This window comes from Astyanax mexicanus, chromosome 12 (genome assembly GCF_023375975.1).
Source record: "Astyanax mexicanus isolate ESR-SI-001 chromosome 12, AstMex3_surface, whole genome shotgun sequence".
Taxonomy (NCBI): Eukaryota; Metazoa; Chordata; class Actinopteri; order Characiformes; family Acestrorhamphidae; genus Astyanax; species Astyanax mexicanus.
Window position 1 is genome coordinate 42,928,704 of NC_064419.1, and position 21,278 is coordinate 42,949,981.

At 35.9% G+C, this 21,278-nt stretch overlaps 2 protein-coding genes across 2 annotated transcripts; both read left to right on the top strand.

Moving 5' to 3' along the window:
- The first annotated feature begins 2,764 nt into the window (after positions 1 to 2,764).
- On the top strand, positions 2,765 to 6,845 carry tmco1 (transmembrane and coiled-coil domains 1). Its single transcript, XM_049485559.1, has 7 exons — positions 2,765 to 2,934; positions 3,099 to 3,176; positions 4,775 to 4,834; positions 4,950 to 4,996; positions 5,107 to 5,174; positions 5,474 to 5,618; positions 5,763 to 6,845. The coding sequence occupies exons 1-7, from the start codon at positions 2,865 to 2,867 to the stop codon at positions 5,859 to 5,861; spliced, it is 567 nt and encodes a 188-aa protein (XP_049341516.1). The 5' UTR covers positions 2,765 to 2,864; the 3' UTR covers positions 5,862 to 6,845.
- A 2,073-nt stretch (positions 6,846 to 8,918) lies between these two features.
- Positions 8,919 to 20,639, top strand: aldh9a1a.1 (aldehyde dehydrogenase 9 family, member A1a, tandem duplicate 1). Its single transcript, XM_049485560.1, has 12 exons — positions 8,919 to 9,038; positions 10,419 to 10,575; positions 11,052 to 11,197; positions 12,422 to 12,551; positions 13,551 to 13,685; positions 13,879 to 14,075; positions 15,269 to 15,409; positions 15,936 to 16,124; positions 16,266 to 16,353; positions 17,241 to 17,382; positions 17,470 to 17,582; positions 20,098 to 20,639. The coding sequence occupies exons 2-12, from the start codon at positions 10,422 to 10,424 to the stop codon at positions 20,193 to 20,195; spliced, it is 1,533 nt and encodes a 510-aa protein (XP_049341517.1). The 5' UTR covers positions 8,919 to 9,038; positions 10,419 to 10,421; the 3' UTR covers positions 20,196 to 20,639.
- The last annotated feature ends 639 nt before the right edge of the window (positions 20,640 to 21,278 follow it).

The following is a 21,278-nucleotide window of genomic DNA, read 5'->3' on the forward strand; positions in this document are numbered from 1 at the left end:
TAAGGTGCTGGTTAGAAATAGGGTATCAACGTGGTCCTCCATGTTATACAGCAGATTGAGTGTGAATGGTATGGATCCTGGATCATGCTGCTTTACATTAGAATGTGAAGCTTTGCTCTCTCTAGGTGGGTAGATGGTGCTCTCTCCCCACATCACTCCTAATGTAATGCTAGTCAGCACAGACATCTGCTAGCCAATATAACAATAGTTGAGTTTCTGCGCTTTCCTCTGAGCGCCCTAACTACCCAGTGATGCTACATCAGCAGCAGTTGGAAGTGCACTGGACAGCAATAAAGCATACATACGTCTGTGTGTGCATACATTATTATTTAAGAGGAGAGATGTTGATTTTTGGGCAGCACAATGGATACAAATCAGTTCGATATAATATTATTTATTTTTTAAACATTAAATTAAACTATTTACCATTGGTCTTGCAGTGCACACCATAACCTCCTTTAGTGTCAAAGGTAATCTCACTTATCCAGAGCTGTATTTATCAGATATAGAGGAGAAAAATGACATCCCAAAAGGATAAAAAAGTACCTATGTGTGTGGGTGAATGAATGTGTTGAGTGAGAGAGAGAAAGAAGACACAGAGTAGTAATAAAGTAAGCGATTTTGCTGTGTCTTACACAGATTAAGGTTAGTCATAAACTTCACTAGACTAACTTCATTAAGAATTTTACATAACATGATAATACGGAAAAGCAGATCAATTCTTGTTACACACCAACAATCAGGCCTTGCCTAGTCTCCTGCTATTCACTTCATCAAGCACACTGATCCATTCACTCACAAGATAACACTTCACAACTAGTACAGGTGTGACCATTCCCAAGATGTCCTCTGAAGTAACTCTTTATATGATTAGTTGACAGCTGCTGATATAGCATGATTTTTGCCATGTCAGTGTAGAATGTCAAAAAGTAAAAACAAAAGCAGTGGGGATTCAATGTTGTTGTGTGACAGCATAACAACAGTGTGTGTTTGTGACATGATATTTTTTCAAATGAACACTATCTTGTTCAGTTTTCCTGGCACAGATAAAATTAAAGTTAAATATATAGCCATCTCATCATAGATCTGCTCCAAGACAAGGCTAATCCCTGCCCAGAATCTAGTCCATTTGTTATATAACGTTTAGTTTGTAAATAAAGCTCTTAACAAACACATTCAGGATCAATAAAAAGGCACTTTTACAGTTTTTTTTTCCTTTGAAATTCAGATCGACTGTAAATTTTGATGTCTAGGAAAATCACTTGCAAATTATGTTGCTAAAATCACTTGCAAAGTGTTTGTTTAAGCTCACAACACAGAAACCCAGTGTATGTGTTACATAAACAAGATAAGATTATGGGGAGCAGTCAGTAATTCTATTTGCATTCATCTTTCTTATCCTTTTTATGTGAAAATGTAATAGAACCTTTTGCTTCATCAGTGATCTGTTCTTGACATATTTATGACCACTGGAGGCTGTCTGGCAAGGTGTACAAAAAGACAACACATTTTCACTGTGAATCTATTGCCTGAAGGTTGGATAATCAGCCTAGTAACAACAAGGTCGCTTGTTTGATATACTGTACTAAACTGACAGGGCACCTAACCCCCAAATGCTCCCTGGGCACCACAGCTAGGGCTACCCACTGCACCAGGGCAAATGCATTCAGTGTCTAGAGATCTTATTTTTACACACTATAGTGTGTGCATGGGGCTTTTAATCATAGCAATCATTTAAGCAATTAATCCTAGTCTTGAACTACTTAGCTTTTTGTTAAAGGGAAAATACAGTATATGACTAGATTTAAAATTCTTTGTCTGGGAAACTGCCCTCTTGTGTTCACTAACAGTGGTGAATAGTAATTAAGTACATATTATTCATTATTGTACTGAAGTAGTTGTTTGTTTGTATTTTTATTTTTTGTGCGGTATTTTACTCTAACTCTACAAGCTACATTTCAGTATTTTAACTTGGGGTTTGCACTTTTTTTCTAGTTAAGGGGTGTGTCCACAACTGTTCACTACACAGAGGAGTTAAACATGACAGTTAAATTCCTATGTTTACAAAACAAATGGTGGTCTTGTGGGTCTACACATGTGGGCCTATAGCTAAACATAGCACAAAAAGTAAGTAAATTTGCGTTTGGTAAATCATTTCTTTGTAGTAACAATGCTTTTGGACAATAATCATTTTTAATTGTGCCACATTTGTAAGGAAAATACATTGGTGGAATACATTTGCTGTTATTTGTTTTAAGCTTCTGGTACCCCCAGGTCCTGATTGGCACCTGATTAGCAGCACCTGTGAGCCTGGGCCCTGCCACAGTAGTCAGGCAACTTCAACCTGGTGTTAAAGGCCAAAACCAAGTTGCAGAAATATTTGAAGTGAGCCAAAATATTCCAAAAAATCCAAATCCAAATTAAAGGCCAAGTTCCAATTTGCATTGTACTAAAATGCATTAATTTTCAATGGGCATATATGTAGCTGAAAGAAAAAGCAACAGTGCATTCCAAAATTTTCAACATTGACATTTATCATTATGGCATATAGAAAAATATGAATGTGAATACTTTTGGCACCTTTGTGCATACATGAATTCATATGGTGTATGGCCATAATACTTGCAAATGTGCACCTAAATGGCCTAAAATAGAGCATAAAGGAGCATAAAGCTATTTATTGGTCAACACACTGGGGATATTGGTCACGTCTCACAACGTCCACTAGGGGCACTGAAGCGACACAAGAGTGAAGGAATCGGCGCATGTTTATGACGTCTCTTAGTGCTGACGCTGCTCATAGACCGGAGTGGACAGCTAGCTGAATCTTTAATCACTCACATTTACACATAAACTAATTCACCATGAGTACTATGTTCGCAGACACGATACTTATCGTCTTTATTTCTGTATGCACAGCGTTACTGGCTGAAGGTGAGTATACTTTGGGAGTGCTACTTTTTACTAGATAGCCAGCCAGCGAATACCTGTAGTGTGTTAGCTAGTGTGTTAGCTAACCTTAGCTACATTAGGCTGATTATGGCTTCTGGCTTCTTATCGAATTTAATGTCTTTTTTCTAACTTATTGAAATGTTTAGGTATAACATGGGTGTTGGTGTACCGGACAGAGAAGTACAAGAGACTCAAGGCTGAAGTAGAAAAACAAAGCAAAAAATGTAAGTATAAATTGCTGTGTCTGTAATATGTAGCTTTACAGGTTTGACTGGCTAGCTTCAGCTCACTGTAATCGCAAGGACATTTGAGAACAATAATAGTTAACACATCAACCTACATATATTAAGTATTTTAGTAAAATATATACAAAAAACATTTTACGAAGTGTCTCTAATAGCTAGTTTTATATGTAGTTTTGTAGCTTGTGTGATTTACAAAGGGGCAGTTGTTGCACTACAAGATATAAAGGTAGATTAAACAAGTAACATAATATGTAAAGATAACAAAATTCTGCAACTGGGTATTCATTCATTTGCCCATATTCTAATCATCTTCTTGCTCACAAAACGACAAGTTCCTACTCCTAACGTTTAGCTTGCTGTAACTGTTAATGACCTGTTTAGCAACAATTGACATTAAGTGAACAACTGTGTGAACCAAAGAAATTATTTATTTAACAATTATGTTTAAAAATATGAGCAAATATAGAGCAGTTTCCCTGACAGGCATTAAGCATATTCTTGTACTACACATCATTTTGAATAGAGAGTTTTCCATTGAAAAGACCCTAATTTAACCAATATGACAAACTAAAAAGATTCTGGTTAACCTGATGGGTAATGTTGCTATAGCCATTATGATCTGATAGTGTTACATAAATGTGAGAAGGTTCTGTACTTAACAATTATGGTTGTTTTGACTGTTTCTGATCCATAACAATAACAAAAGGAGCAGAATTACCATTTAATATGAATAGTGCAGTGAATCAACATGACAGTAGTAGATTTTAATGTATTGCATGGTGTGTATTTACGGTAAGCATGTATTTAGGGATAAGCTCTGGTTAAGCACAGTTCACACAATAGAACATTAGGGGCCAGTTTCACCAGCTGTGTGCAAGTCTTTACTCCTAAATTCAGATTTAAGTATTACTAAATCTAAACAGGTTACACCACACAGACTAGTATGTATGTAGGAGCAAGTAGCTACCTACCCCTGAACAGGCGCAAGTTGAACTAAACCAATGAAACCAATTATTTTTGTTGTCAAAGGTTGGGAGACAGTCTACATCCTATAGATAAGTTTTTTTAAATTTCTGGTAACAAAAGACGACTCAAACACATCCTCTCTCTCGCTTTTTCCCTCTCTCTCTTTCTGTCTATATTTCTCTCTCTTTCTATTTATGTTTTACATTTGTTTTCAGCATGTGAAAGCGACAGTTGTATGTCTGTGTGTGAGCTGTTACTAGTTAAGACAAGACATGCAGACTTGTGGTGCAACCAGATTTAGTAAAAGGATAGTTTGAAACTAACTAGTGTAAACTAAAGATTTAGTAGATGAATTTACACACAAACGTAGGGAACTTTAAGAAAAATTGGTGAAGCCCAACCCAGTACTGACTAAAACTAATTAAACTCTAAATACTACTGTAACCGAAACAGCCTTCTGTATAAGAGATGCGTACCGCTTTGGCCATTCTTGTACATATTGTGGTTGTTGCAGTTTCAATTGAGGTTTAAAAAACCTCTGTGCTTATTTCGCTCATCTGGTTAATTATGTTTCATTCTTTTTGTGTTTTTTCTGTTTGTTTTTTTTGAAGTGGAGAAGAAGAAGGAGACAATCACAGAATCTGCTGGGCGTCAGCAAAAGAAAAAGATTGGTGTGTAGAAAATCATTTGCTTTCAAATGTTGGACATTTTCTGTAGTGATGTGGTTAAATATTTTGTAGACAGTGGTTATGTTAAACCTGTCTTTTTTTGATTGTTGTCAAACAGAGCGACAGGAGGAGAAGCTCAAGAACAATAACAGAGATCTATCAATGGTAAAATCTTAATTTTGCAAGTAGCCCATATCCTTTCTTTGTCTTAACAGCAGCAAAATACACCTTTTGCATAGTGTTTTTAATGTAAACTCAAATGATTTCTGTTACAGGTGCGAATGAAGTCAATGTTTGCCATTGGCTTCTGTTTTACTGCATTGATGGGCATGTTCAATTCAATGTAAGTGGTGTACAAATCACAGATCGCAAAGCACAAGATATAACTCTTTACAACATGACATTAAATTAATTACTATTATTCGGTACCAGTGATAGTAAAATTAATCAGTGGTACAATTATGAAAGAGGAAAAACAATACTTTATTTAAAATTGGCAAATAAATGAATGAGTTTCACACTTCTACTAGTTAATAGACAATATTATAAACACATTAATTTTAAGATTTTTATTGTCTTCTTTAATAAATGGGTTTGCTGAGTATCTATGTGCGTAACCACTTGCCTCTTTATACATTTTAGCTTTGATGGGCGTGTTGTAGCGAAGCTGCCATTCGTCCCTTTGTCCTACATCCAAGGCCTTTCTCACCGTAACCTTCTGGGTGAAGATTACACTGACTGTTCTTTCATCTTCCTTTACATCCTGTGCACCATGTCCATCAGACAGGTAATTCAAAACCCCTATCATTGGTTGAAAAGGAAAAATAGTTTTCCATTATTGAACGGGAATTGAATAGCAACAGGATTGTTTGTTTACTGCACATTGGTGTTCCTGATGTTTGTAGTTTAATTGTAATTTCCTGTTCTTCAGAATATTCAGAAGATGCTTGGTCTGGCTCCATCTCGAGCTGCCACCAAACAGGCTGGAGGCTTTTTGGGACCCCCTCCACAAGCTGCGAAGTTCTCATAATCTCTGGACAATGAACATACCGGTACTCTCTTCTGTTGGCTGGAGGAAATGGCTCCCTCTAATGCACACTGTGCAACCAGCACTCCCTGAACATGAGAGAACAGTATTTAAAGGCAGAAGCTTCTACTGCCTCTAGCGACCTCATCGTGTGTATATTCTGTGTGATTTGGTTTGACTGATTTTATTCTAGCTTAAAATAACAGCATCTAAAATTGTTAGAAGACTCTTAAATTAAATTCTTGTATTAAAATCGTTTGAATGTATTTATGCCATCTTCGTCTGTGCATACAGTTTGAAGACAGTGTTAGAACCACTAAACAGGACTTAGTGTCCCTATTGGTAGCTGGCTCTTTTTAATAACAAGGGACTGACTCTGTTATCCATTTTTGGGAACAATGCATTGAATCTGTTGTATTTATTGCAGTTACATAAATTTCATTAACATATGTGGTTGTAATTGTGTGACAAGGGTATGTACAAATAAATTAGTGGAATCATCTTTTGCTCATTATTAGAACTTTTTTTTATTTCATAGTTTAAATAAGTGGGCATCTCGTGGGCTTTTTAAAAGATGCATTCTTGCAAATGTTGCTGGTTTGCATTTGAACTGTTTCAAACTGTATGCTTAGCAGAAAGAACATTACATAGATCTGTTGTTGGAAAAGAAAAGCATTTTTAATTCATCAGTTCATTGTAAAATATGCAACTGTCTTTATTTTACCTTTAGTATGTAGTTGTAAACATCTGTATTACTGTGGGTTATCATGCAGCTTTACTTAATATAAGTGTAGATTTCGATGGTTTATATATACAGACAAAATTAAGCTACATGCTAGAGTGTACTTTTAGTCCAGCAGCCCCTTTTCTATTTTCATAACCTTATATGAAATAATAATATAATTTCTGTTCAGGACCTTTTATGGCAATTAAATTTATTTATATAGATTTGTGATGCAGTACAATAAAAGGTTAAATTGTACTTTTCTTTTTGGTTCAGTGCTGTGATTTTTGAAAAATGTATATGAAAAATTTCATTGATCATATTGGTAATATTAATATTTTTATGAGCTACAGTGTTTTTGGTGGTGTAGATCAGTTTCACATGCACATTTGTTGCTCAAATAAACATCTTTTGGCAGTAAAAAAGACAAACTGCTTGGGAAAGAATACTGCACATGCCAGATTGATAAAACGTGCAAGAAGGCTGTGCTTATATTGTTGTCCTACTTACAAGACAATTGCATATTCTTATAAAAGGGGTTTGCCTGGTCACGTGATGAATGACCTCTGATCATCAAACTGGTTATGAAACCATAATGATCACAGGTTGCATACAATAATGCTGACAGTGTAAGAAAATTAGCAGGCTGTGCAAATCAGGAGCCCAAGGCTTTGTCTTAATAGTAAAATGGCTGCATTCATTCTTGCCTTTCTTCCTTTGTTTTGCATCAATTGTAAATCTTTTTCTCACTATAAATATATTTTGTTGGTCCATCTTTAACTTTGATTATGGCATGCATTCGCCTTGGTATTGTTTCCACATGTTTCTGCAGTGTCACAACAGTTATTTCTGTCCAATTGCATTATTTTTCCCCACTTATTTATACTGATGATGGAAAATTTGGACCATTGTGCAAAATCTTCTTCAGCACATCCCAAGGATTCCCAATGGGGTTCAGGTCTGGACAGTCCATGTGTGAAAATTATGTCCCATGCTCCCTGAGCAACTGTTTCACAACCTAAAGAATAAAGATTTGCAATTTGATTTCGAAAGATGTCTGAGTGATCTCAGATCACAATCATTCAAGATTTTTCTCTCCTAAGAGAAAACTCCTAACTCCTAAGATGTTTTCTCTGCTTGATGCATGCCTATAATTTGACACTAATTCAGAAACAGATAAACACCTTTTCCACGACCACATGATGTGTCTTTCCACATGATTGTTTAAAAAATGAGAAGTTTCTCAAGAAAATCTTTCATTCTGCAATGCATAGTTCTGATGTCTAAAAAGGCCTTGTAACATTACATCATGCTGACTGTGTGGCTTGTGTAATATTGTAGGACAATTAAATCAAATCTTTAGCCACCAGTGGTACAAGTCATAACTCAGATTACCGTATTACCAGGACCACATATTCTCAGCTGTGGAAAAAATTAAGAGACCACTTTATTTTCTGAATCAGTTTTTTTCTAATTTTGCTATTTGTAGGTATATCTTTAAATAAAACTAACATTTTTGTTTTATTCTATAAACTATAGACATCAGTTCTCCCAAATTTCAAACAAAAATATCAGTCATTTATTTGATGAAAATGAGAAATGGCTGGTATAACAAAAAAGATGCAGAGCTTTCAAACCTCAAACAATGCAAAGAAAACAAGTTCATATTCATAGTTTTAAAAGTTGAGAAATCTATATTTGGTGGAATAAGCATGGTTTTAATCACAGCTTTCATGCATCTTGGCATGTTGTCCACCACCAGTCTTACACACTGCTTTTGGATAACTTTATGCCACTCGTGGTGCAAAAAATCAAGCAGTTTAGCTAGGCCAAACTTTATTAGTGATATTTTGAATTAACGTTTGTACTAATAGGGAGTTAATTACGGATTTGTGGAACTGAACTTTTAACAAATTATAATTTTGTTGGAAATATTTGTATTTGCAGTTATTATTGTAGTTATTGTAGATATCTGAAGCTGGGCTTTTACTAGTAAAAACTTATAGATAATGAGGGAGTTATGTATTTCATGTACATCAGTGGTAACATGACTAGTCAATATTACACACTAGTAGTTCTGGTAATATGACTAGTCAGAATGTATTAATAGGTATGAAGGTCTGATAACATTAGTAATATAGTAAGTGTTCTATAGCTGATCTCTGTATTTAAGAGTTTCTAGCAGTAGGAACAGAGTAAGCGCTTGTATCGCTGGTATAAATTTCCTGTTTCCTGTTTCAACCAATAGCAAGCTGCGCTTTGGAATGAAGCCCCGCCCCCTGCTGACTCAAGCCAATTGCAGACGCTTTACCACGCCCACATTACGCAAGCTCCACTCCACTTAAACAGACGGTCCACTTAAAGAGAGGTCTGCTCCGCTCTCTGCTCGAAGTGGTGGTAGAAGCTCCAGGGCTCCAGAAGGATCACCAGCAACCTGCAAAGTCCTCAACTTAGAGGTAATCTAGACATAACAAGATATAAATAAAATTTATAAGCAGATTTAGCCTAACAAATGAATTTGCAGCGCATAAATACCGGGATATAGTAGCTAATAGTGTTCCGCCCCTTTGTTTTTAGCTGTAGCACTGTTCTGCACAGTGAGTGGCCTATAATAATGCTGAAGTTACCCATGCATTAGCTTTAATACTTGTAGAACAGTGTAATTTTACTAGATATATTGCCAAGCTGTTTGATTGACTGTTTGATTGTATTATTTAGCTACTGTTATCAGCAACAGTTAAGAGCAGCCTTATTTTTGAAGTGTGTAGTGCATGTACATTTGTGTACACTGTCAACGTTTGCAGTCTTGTGCAAAGGCACCATATTATATATACATGTCTCAATGTATTTTTCATTATCATGCAATAATACGGGTGGAAATACTGGTCTCCAAGTGGTGGTGCTTTACATTTAGGTGTAAAGTAAGTATACAATGCTATTTACATGTGCTGATATCTGAGTGTGTATGTGGAAGTGCAGAGATAGTCAAGTATGTGACAAATTAATTTATTTATGAATAAAGTCCAGGTACAGAATGAGTTGTGTGGGAAGTACAGGGTGCAAAATATTGTATTTTGGGATAAGTATGAAAAAAGTCAGATAAAAATAGAAACTCATTTCAGAGATCAGCCATGAAATGTTCATTGTTATTTTGATCACATATAAGCCATTTTGACTTGCCATATCACCAGGACCACATATTCTTAATGTAACTGTCATTTATTTGCATTACATTTTACTCTCTCTTACCTATAATTACAGTTTACTAATACATGAGAAATTAAATAGTTCTAATCAAATTACATATTTGTATGAATGTGGTAAAATGCATGACTTTGCAAATCTTTTCAAAACGTGTGCCTGTGCCTTGGGGGCATTTTTTCACTTGGCACAAACATTTACCGTAAAACCATGCATATGCGCACATTCCCATTTAAAGCCCTTGACTTCACTGTGAACAAGAATGGACTATTTTTAACACACTCACAACACCACAAAAACATCCAGGCACTTATTAATAATATATATGGTTCATTTCTGGGGTGGGACAATATGCAGTATCGTTTCCATTTAATAATTTTGCAAACTTCTAAAACCTATAGAAACTCGAAAATTACACGTCTAATAGTTACATTTGCATTATGTAATATTAACTAACTTCCACATCATGGACATTAAACACACATGATTATTAATCAAAACATATTAATTAAGTTAAGTAGAGTAGAGATACTCTTAACAGTTCTTGCCTTTCAACTTTTAAACATGTAATAAAGAATAATCAATTGTCTGTATGTTTAATTAATTATATTTTTTTCTCTCTGTGAATGTTTCAGTTCATGATGGCTCAGCAACCTCTCCTCTCACTGCCTGAGTTTCGCAATGTCACTACTGGAACTCTTGTAGTGAAAGAGCCACTGAATTTTTGGGGTGGAGCAAGAGTCCAGTCCAAAGATACAAAGAATGCTGAGCCAGTCTACGAACCTGCAACTGGTAAAACTGATTTCTATCAAGTTTACTGCCCCAGGTGTAGAGTCCTGTTCAAACCCGACTGTTACTGTTTAACTGATCTCCGGCAGGTCATGGTGTCGTGTAACATAAATGAACTATACACTGCTTTTTTTTGTTGAGCAAGTTGGTCCTCTCAAATGTGTAGTACAACCCCAAGTCCTCCTGTGTAAAGTGTACATAAATATATATTAAAATAGAATGCAATGATTTGCAAATCTCATAAACCCATATTTTATTCACAGTAGAACATAGAACACATATCAGATGTGGAAAGTGAGTCTTTTTACAATGTCATAACTCCTGTAGAACTCCTCTTCATTAAGTTGTAAAGGAGTTTATGAGATTTGCACATCATTGTGTTCTGTTCTTCATTTAAGTACATTTTACACAGCGAAGTCCCTCCTCTTTTGGAATTGGAGGTTTCATTGTGATTGTGAATAACCCTTTGCTCTTCGCAGGTCGTGTGCTGTGTGACATGATTCCCTGTGGGGAGGAAGAAGTAGACCAGGCAATAAAGAGTGCCCACTCTGCCTACCTGAAATGGAGTAAATTGTCTGGTATGGAGAGAGCTCGGATCATGCTGGAGGCTGCTCGTATTATCAGGGTAAAGACATTCATATTAATACAGTCACACTGCACCCACTAGACTTTCTCTCCACTTATCTTATCACATAGATTTGTATTCATCCAATCCAGTGCTTATATACAAATAGTAATATACAATCTGTATAGTAGAGTTTATCTATTAAATGCTGTGTATTTAAACAGTGCAATTATATATAAACATGATTCTGTTTTTGTGTTCTCTTTTACTAAGAGTATGTACCTACATTTTCACTCACCTCTACATATGTGTTATTGTGATGTGACAATATATTAGATTTTTTCAAACAGATGACATAGCAAAAAGGTGTATCCTAGCTAGGCAAATGTTTATATTTTTTCTTTTTTTCTGATGAATATATGAAACTTTTCTATTTACAGTATATAACACTTTAATGTCAATTTTGTTGCAGTAGTATATTTTTGAAATTAATTTTAAAAAATCATATTGTCATATTGCTCACAATTTCCCCCCTGAAATATTGTAATAATATATTAGGGCTAAATTGCCCACCACTAATCCTAGCAATTGAAAACAACTTGATTTAAGCAATCGCAGTTCATTGCCTAATGTGATAAACTGAATCATAACCCCTGTATTATGATACATATCGTATTCTCAATTTCTTGACAAAACAATAATCAGATTTATGAAGGCCTACAGTGAGGGTGCTCACATGCATGTCATAATCAGCATACTTAGTTAATATACTTATACTTTCACTAGTTTTCTGTCATTTTATTAGTTAAAAGACTTAAAAGTGTTTAATTTCATTGACATAATTGTATTTGAGAAATATTGCTAATTGCATGTTAAAAATAGACTCACTTTGAAATAAGACAAAGTTTGTGCATATTTTTTGCAGTACAAATGTCTAAAAACACAGCTGCGGTTGTGTAATTTTGATCTAACAAAAGACTAAAACATCAGGGACTGCAAAGCATATGATGTAATGTTCCTATCACTGAAATATCTTCATGCTTAACAGTCTGCAGGCAGGATAGATGACTCATGGTTTAATTATGTTTTAAAACAAAAGTCATTGTCTATTACAGAGGTATATTCTCTTTTTGTCTCATAAAACATATTACCAAAACAGTGCTCAAACTGTGCCTTATACATAATTATTACTTAAGCTTGTTTATATAGTTATCAGCGGTTTGCTCAGTATCATTTAGTATGTCAGAATGTATTTTAAATGTTGCCTGATATCATCATGAACAGGAACGAAAAAATGAAATAGCCAGGCTGGAAGTCATCAACAATGGCAAGAGCATCACGGAAGCTGAAGTGGATATTGACATATCCTGGCAGACTATTGAGTACTATGCTGGCATTGCTCCTACTCTGGCAGGTATGGTCAGATAAGGTGTATCCTATAATTCAAAAGTAATATTTTAGCTTTTAAAAATAATTTCTATTTTTAAATAGTTATGACCAAATTGGAACAGGTCAAATGAATAGGTAAAAAGCACACTGACTATTGTAAATAATAATTTGGTTCAACTTCAAAAAAGTAAGAAGGAACATGATGTCACAGAATTGGTAAAAACAACAGTAAGTAGTAAGGTAGTAAGGTTTGACACCATATCATTTGCAGTGTAGAATAGTTAAGTGCAGTACCTTCTGCTAGAAGCATATAATATAATAAGACATAATCAAATGTCATAAAGTCTTGACACTCTATCAATTAGTGTTACTTTGTATAAATTATTATTATTATTTCATCCATGTTATGTTTTATTTAATATAATGTCATTGCCTGCCAGCTCTTTTTCTAAACTATTGAACAATGGAGCTTTGTTGCTTTTCTCCATACATTTATTACTGGTGACAGGACCCATGGATGTCCCACTCATCTGCAAGGCTCTTGTTGCTCTAAGATTTCAATGTAATTTTCTGCACAAATGTTGCATCACAGAGGCTTACTGACACAGCTCTTTGACATGACAGACCCTGACTTTTAGACCCAGAATCCAGAGCACAAAATATCAATTTCTTCCAAAAATAATGCCTTCAAGCCCAGAGAAGCTGCCACCTCTTCTTGACATGGTTAACATAAGGCTTCTGTTTTGCACAGTAATTTTTTAAAGGGCATCTGTGAATGTAATTTCATATTGTAGTTCTTGAGAAAGATTTGTTAAAGTGATCCCTTGTAAAAATGAACAAATGCAATGACATAATGACATAGTAGGAAAAAGTCAAAGTAAGTGAAAAACACTGCAGTTTTTTTTGCATTTTTATACTGTTCAACTTTTGTTTCTGATTTGAGGTTGTGCATCCTGATCACTATTTTTTGTATTGACAGAAAACACTGACTATGCATAACTGTTTGTAATTGTTTTGTCTACAGGGCAGCACATCCAACTCCCCGGCGGCTCGTTTGCTTACACCCGCAGAGAGCCACTTGGAGTGTGTGTAGGAATTGGAGCCTGGAACTACCCTTTCCAGATTGCTGCATGGAAGTCAGCCCCAGCTCTGGCTTGTGGTATGTGAGCGATGAAGTGTAATTTATAGCTCTTTACTGGGTTATGTCCACTCCAGCATACCACAGCTGCAACTAAGTTATGCAACACAACAGTGCGCCTGCCAAGAGTGCATGAGACAGTAATGGTGCCTTTGTTGCTCTCTGTGGAACTAAGACTAACTCTCTCTTTTTCACAATATCGCCTCTCTTTTAGGTAATGCCATGGTGTTTAAGCCTTCTCCCATGGCTCCAGTGACTGCAGTCGTTTTGGCAGAGATCTACAAAGAGGCCGGGGTGCCAGATGGGTTGTTTAATGTGGTGCAGGGAGCAGCCGCCACTGGTACTCTGTTGTGTCACCACCCAATGGTGGCTAAAGTGTCCTTCACTGGCAGTGTGCCTACTGGCAAGAAGGTAAATCACCAAAATGGAAATGGTTTAATCTATGGCAGAGATATAATGATTTATTGAAAGAGATTTTACCAGCAATTATAGCCAATGAACATATATAAAAATGTAATTTATTGTTTTCATGTTTAAAACAGTGGTCCATAATATTTTTTTTCTTTTAAAATTGAAAGCAGTCGTATTTCTGATTTGGAAGAGGACAAAATGTTCTAATTAATAGTTTCAGTTTTCCGGTATGACCGGCCCTACAATATTTAATATAAATTTATTCTAAAACTGTGAGTGGTTTGTTTGAATGTAATTGCTTTCCCTGACAAAATAGGATACAAATAGGAACAAAATGAAAAAATATGCTCAAAAACACTGAATTGCACATATCAATTTATTTACATTAACCTACATCAAACATACTATTCTACATGCCAATTCTCACCAGTGAGGTTTTTAAATCAGTACATACCTAAAACATCTGTACTAGTGTATATTTGGGGCTTTTTTTTAAGGAACACTAAAATATTTTATAATCTATAAACATTGACACTTTGTTGCAAAATGCATTGGCAACCCTTACATATGTTCAGGACATGTTTTAGTGTGTTTATGTCTGGTCTATGTCTGTTCTATATCTGTCCACTCATGTTCGTGTTTGTTTATGTCTGTTCAATGTCTGTCTGTCTTGTCTCTGTCTGCTTAAGCTTTGTTGGCTGATATAGTTCATCTGTTATGGCAGGGGAATGTGGGTGGTGGTTAGGAACCACTGGTGATCTGTGGGGGAAGCTTCACCACACCTTTGTTAACATCCAGACTCTTATGTATTTGTGTATGTAGATATGCATACTGTTTCTATGAAAAATGTTTTTTGGTCCCTGGGGGTTGGTGGCGGTGGTGTGACCTTGGTTTAAAAATAACTCATCCTGAGGCCTGGTGAAATCCCACAAACAATACTGGGTTGTGTCGACCAGTACACATTTATTTAAAAGATTAAATATTATGATTTTAACCATGTGTATATATGCATACAGTCAAAGGAAAATATGTCTGTAGAGTGCAACATTTAAACTTTAAATGTTTTATAGTGAATCATAAACAGCAGCACACAATTAAAATAATTATTTTGGTGTTGTTTCAATCCAGTGTTACATTAAGGGACATGGGATACAGATAGTAAGAATATTTATTTTGTGTGTTCTCCCCTAAAGGTGATGGAGATGTCAGCCAAGGGTGTGAAGCAGGTGACTCTGGAGCTGGGAGGAAAGTCACCTCTCATCATCTTTAAAGACTGTGATCTGGAGAATGCAATCAGGGGAGCACTCATGGCTAACTTCCTAACACAGGGGCAGGTTTGTAGTTACGTTGTAATACTTGTCTGTCTTAAATATCTACATCTAAAACGATCTTTTAAATATATGGGCTAACCATCTCTGTGGAATCTATGTGATCAAATGTTAAAAAAATTGCTGCAGTCATGCAACATTAACCCTGGTAGTGCATTTTATAATCTATCTAGCCAGTAGTCTGTGCTGGCGAGAAGAGAAATCAAACCTAATCTTAGTCTAAAAGTTTCATGCAGTTGAACAGATAAATATGAAACAAACGATAATATAAAAGTCACTGGACACAGTGAGTGCATTTTTATGCACTTCATAATCTGACTATAAATGGATTTCTGCAGCTATCTGATTAGTAGTCAAGAAAACAAAAACTCCCAATTTCTTAGATCAAAGTAAGATCTGGTTTAGCTTAGAACATGTAAACTGGGATTTCTCAGTCTGTGCATGAGTGAAAACTATTGTAGACTATTGTAGTGTAAATAAGGGAGGTTACTTATTCTGAAGATTATAAATGTCCATATTCTCTTCGCTGCAGGTTTGCTGCAATGGGACACGAGTGTTTGTGCAGAGGGACATTATGAAGCCATTCCTGGAGGAGGTGGTGAAGAGGACCAAGGCCATTGCAGTTGGTGATCCTTTGCTGGAGGGAACACGGATGGGTGCCTTGATCAGCAAACCACAGATGGATAAAGTGCTGGGCTTTATTAGCCAAGCTCAGGAGCAGGTACTGCTGTACATTATAACTGTATATGCTCCTTATTCTGTACATTTGTCCCTAAGTTTTGTATTGTAAATATATTACTTTTACCTAAATCAGTAATTAAATAAATAACAAAAATAAGCTCTGAATGTCATTTTGCTTTAGGGAGCCAAGGTGCTGTGTGGTGGAGTACCATTTGTTCCTAGTGACCCCAAGCTTAAAGGAGGCTACTTCCTGTCCCCCTGTGTGCTGGGTTAGTTTGACCTCAACTTTAACAAAAGTATTTTTAAAATTTTATCGCAAAGTGCTTTACAGTTTTATGTGGTAGTGCTTGTAGCAAACTAGGGTTCAAATCTCTGCATAGGGAAGTACATGCTGCTACACCAATACACACAAAGTAATATTTTTTTCTCATTAATTTGTCATGTATCAAGAAAGCTAAATGACCAGGCTGCATTGAATGTGGATGTGATTTCTGCCAGTTACCAGTCAGTTTGCACTAACAATTATACACAAATACAACTTGTGGTTTGTTAAATGCCCACAAAACTACACATTTTTTTTCCTATTTCCATCCACACACTATTAGGCCTCGCTCAAACTCACTAGATAAATAACGTAACTTTAACTTAAGGACTCTGGCCAGTGTTCAACCTCACTTACAAGATAACACCTCTCAACTTATACAGGTGTGGGCATTCCCAAGCCATCCTCTGATGTAACACTTCATGATTAACTTACACACTGCTATCCCATGACTTTGTCATGTTAGTGTATGTTATAACTTTGGTTATTTGGTAGTTTTTGCTTTCCCTACTTGAGATATACAGACTTTATCTGTAAAAAATAATTTAATTTATTGCTTAACAGCTTTAGTATAATAATAATAACAGCCATTCAAATTCCCATTTTAAGACTTGAAGTCATTTCTAAATATGAGGCAGATTTCCAAAACATTTCTTAATGTATTGTGCCATTAATTCCACAATTAATTGCACAAATCATTTAGTCTTTCTTCGCAAATCAAAAATATTATCTTATTACACCCTTTTTTTAAAGACCATACTGCAGTGTGCTTGATTTAGGTGTGTGTAAATGAAATTTCAACTTCTGTCATATACTCTTTCGTAACTCATGCAGATAACTGCAGGGATGATATGACCTGTGTGAAGGAGGAGATCTTTGGACCTGTGATGTCCGTTTTGCCATTTGACACAGAGGAGGAGGTCTTGGAGAGGGCCAACAACACAACCTTTGGTCTGGCTTCTGGAGTCTTCACCAGGTAAAACACTTAGTATCAGATTTTAGCATGACATAGGTCAAGATTTTAGGTGTAGCATTTTTAACACCATGTTTCACTCGTCTCTAGGGATATTGCTCGGGCCCACAGAGTGGCTGAAAATCTTCAGGCAGGAACCTGCTTCATCAATAACTACAACATCAGTCCAGTGGAGGTCCCATTTGGAGGCTACAAGCATTCAGGTATAATGGGAGTACCACAGAATTGAAGGAATGATTCACATAATTTATCCAGTTTCGGCCATGAACCCATAACATAGTTGAATGATCAGTTTTATTAGGTTTTTAAAAAAATATATACATTGAGTTCAGGGTATCAGCATAATGTTTGCTGCATAGAAGCAGGAAACAGGCTCCAGGTTGTCCAGCAGACTAAGACTCTGACACTATGATTTGGAGATCACTAGTGCGAATCCTGGTCATACAGCTTGCCATCAGCTGCTGGAGCCCTGTGAGAGCACAATTGGCCTTGCTTTCTCTGGGTGGGTACAGTAGATGGCGCTTTTTCCCCTCATCAGTCCAAAGGGTGATGTTGATCAGCACAAGGCGTCTGTGAGCTGATGTATCAGAACCAGTGGCGGATGCTGGTCTTTCAAGGAGGGGAAGCTCAATTTCGGCCTACATCTTAACATATGTAGTTTTATTTATACAATTTTTTTTTTTGTAAACAAATAGCATTATTTTCAAGTTTTCACTACACAACAAAAAGGTACCCATTCTTTACATTGAACAATTACATAAAAAAGACGCTATCACATGAATAAACATAAAATGATCAGTAAAAAAAAAACATTATGCAAAATCTTTAAAGTTGGTAAAGGAAAAAATGCAGGTAAATTTATTTCCTTTTTGGACAGTTTTAATTTCCTTGAATGATCCCTTTATTAATTTAAATTATTTAAATTATTTTTAATAATAACACAATACTTATTACCTGCCCCTCTTCATTTATAACCTGAGATAGTTTCATCAAGAGGAATGGCCATCAGTACATTTTATTTGTTACAGCACTTCCAGTCAACAGCTGAAAAGACCTGTTACTTTTCCCCACCTTTTACACCAAATTAATCTGAGCATTTGATCTGCCCTGCTGTTTAACTCTTAAGTTTATCTTCGTAAGGAAGACTATCAAATGGCTTCTCCAAAATCCGGTCCACAACATTAAAACTGTCTGATATTACCCATCACAATTTTAACACTCGCTCATTTCGCTGTCAATAAAAAAGGGACTCCGCCTCAAACAGATCATCCAATCATCATGCAGAAGCTGAGCGTCCGGGCCGGCCGAGGCCAGCCCACTGCTCCATAGACCCCCAGAGACGCTGAGCGTCCGATGGGCGGGACAAAGCCCAGCATTTATCCAATGACTCGTCTCGTTTCGCCACGCGCTTTGCTCCGCTATTGAAGTCTGTGCACTGTTTAAAGCAGCGCTGTGAAGCTGCGGGAATGAGTGAGAGGAAAGTCGCGGCGTTACCAGTGATAAGAAGCTGATTCTGAACTAAGTTCAGCGCGGTGTAGCGCATATTTAATCAGTGACATGTACACACAACAGTATATATTTAATCACTTATTTTTTTACATTTTAGGGGAAGCTCAGCTTCCCTTGCAGTCTTGGAGCAATCCCGACTGATCAGAACCCATTCACTGTGCTTTCCTCTGAGTGCTCTGTGATGCTACTCTGCAATGCTGCATCAGCAGCAGCTTAAAAAAGAGGTGGTGATTGGCTTCACATGTGTCGGAGAAGGCATGTGCTTGTCTTTACCCTCCTTGTGTTGTGGCATCACTAGTGATTGGGGATATACAGCTGGCTAACAGCTGAATTAATGGGACAGTTGGCCAGATAAATTGGAAGAAAAACAGAAAAATCTTATGATGGCATAGAAAGGCTCAAGCAGGTGTAATACTAAATACACAGATATATGGATGTCACGGCAAGGCATGGTAAAATATATATGCTTTAATAAAAATAAACAACACCACACTATGAAACACCCGGCAACCCTCAATGGGCATTCCTAAAATTAGTTTTTATTTACAAGACAGATAAAATCATTGTCCAGAGATACACATATATCAATGCCCACATCAGTAGAGCATTTGAAACACTTATTATGTTGGGGAATATTCGAAGGGAAAACTAAGAGTTAATTTGCAAAAACAGAACATTTTCTTTCTTTCAAATGTATCTGTTTCTGCACATTTTCTGTACGTGAGCCAGAGTTAGATTTTTTTTTTTTTATGTTTTTCTTCATGAACACAGAGTACATTAAACAGAGCTACATTTATGGAAAATGGTTCATTTGTGTTCGATGTCTAAAGCTTTTTTGTTTTGTTTCGCGCTGATATGAAGAATTATGAAGCTGAAAGTGTAAGTTACGTTCCATTAAGCAAAGAAAATCTCTTTTCATCCACTTCAGTTATATCATCTTCTGATCTACAGTCCAAAACTGATAAAGTAGGACAATCCACATACCAGACGTGGCCAATCAATTGTGTCTGGGATAAAAGGGACAAAACTGGGTCATGTTTTTTTTTTTTTTATGTTTGGCAGCCTTTTCTAGTGCATAGACAGTTATGTAGTGTCTACAATAGACAGCTCTCTAATATTAGATTAATGTTGTTTCGTTTTTTTATAATATAAAGTCTGTGAAATTGATTGAGCTGTGAAAATCTGAATTATTCTTTTTACCTTCTCCAGGTTTTGGAAGAGAGAACGGCACGGTGACCATCGAGTACTACTCTCAGCTGAAGACTGTGGTGGTGGAAATGGGGGATGTTGACAACTATTTTCAATAACTCCACAAAGCCATAACCCTCAATATGATAATGTGAAAATCCTTTAAATCTTCAATAAATACTATATTTTAGGTTTATTCCACCTCAGCCAGAACCAGCAGTGTTTAAAGGATACTAAAACAGTATTGATCCATAGCCAGCCAAGATACTCCTCCAGCAAGTGCCTATAATATACTAACCCTGTAAACTGCAGCCGTTCTCTGCAGTCAGACTGAATTCAGTGTTATTCTGCAGTGTCTTACCTTCGCTAATCTTAAAGCTAATCCGTCATGTTCTGTTAAAGCTTAATTGTTAGAGAATAAGCATGTTATGACACTAACGTTCCCCTGTACAATAATATTCACTAACTTTCAGACCAGACACTCACTGTCAGATTCTTGCACATTTCTACTAAAACAGTTTCTCATACAAAAATAAAAAGTTTCTTCTGTTACAGAATGAAAATTGTGTCTTATTACTTCTGCCTCACTTCTTTGTGTCTTTATGAATTAAAGAGTAAGCAGTAGGTGTATTGTGATAATTCATACATCAATGAATCATACAGTATATGGACGATTTTGCCCAGTACTTACATGTTTGTTTATATAATGTTTACTAGTGCATCTCAAAAAAATACTAGAATATCATTAAAAAGTTATTTTATTTTAGTAATTCAGTTCAAAATGTGAAACTCATATATTACATAGATGTATAGAGTGATCTATTTTAGGTGTCTATTTATTTTATTGTTGATGATTATGACTCACAGACAATGAAAAACCCAAAAAATCACTTGATTTTTAAATAAAATACAAAAATTTACCGATGGACAATAATGATTTGTAAGAAGAAAAAGGATTCCATTGAAACTTCCATAAAAGGTGAAAAGCTAAGGGCAAAGGCTCTCTATGACGAAGTCTTTTTTCGGGCGCACCTGACTATAGAAATACGCATTTATTTAACACAGAACAAGAAATGATTTAGAAGAGAAACCATATATTTATTTTTAAGTTTTAAAACTCCAGTTATGAACCTTTTTAAACTTAAAAAGTTAGTGCTTAAAACCTGTTTGTTGTAGAAAACCTTAAAATAGCTTTTACTTTA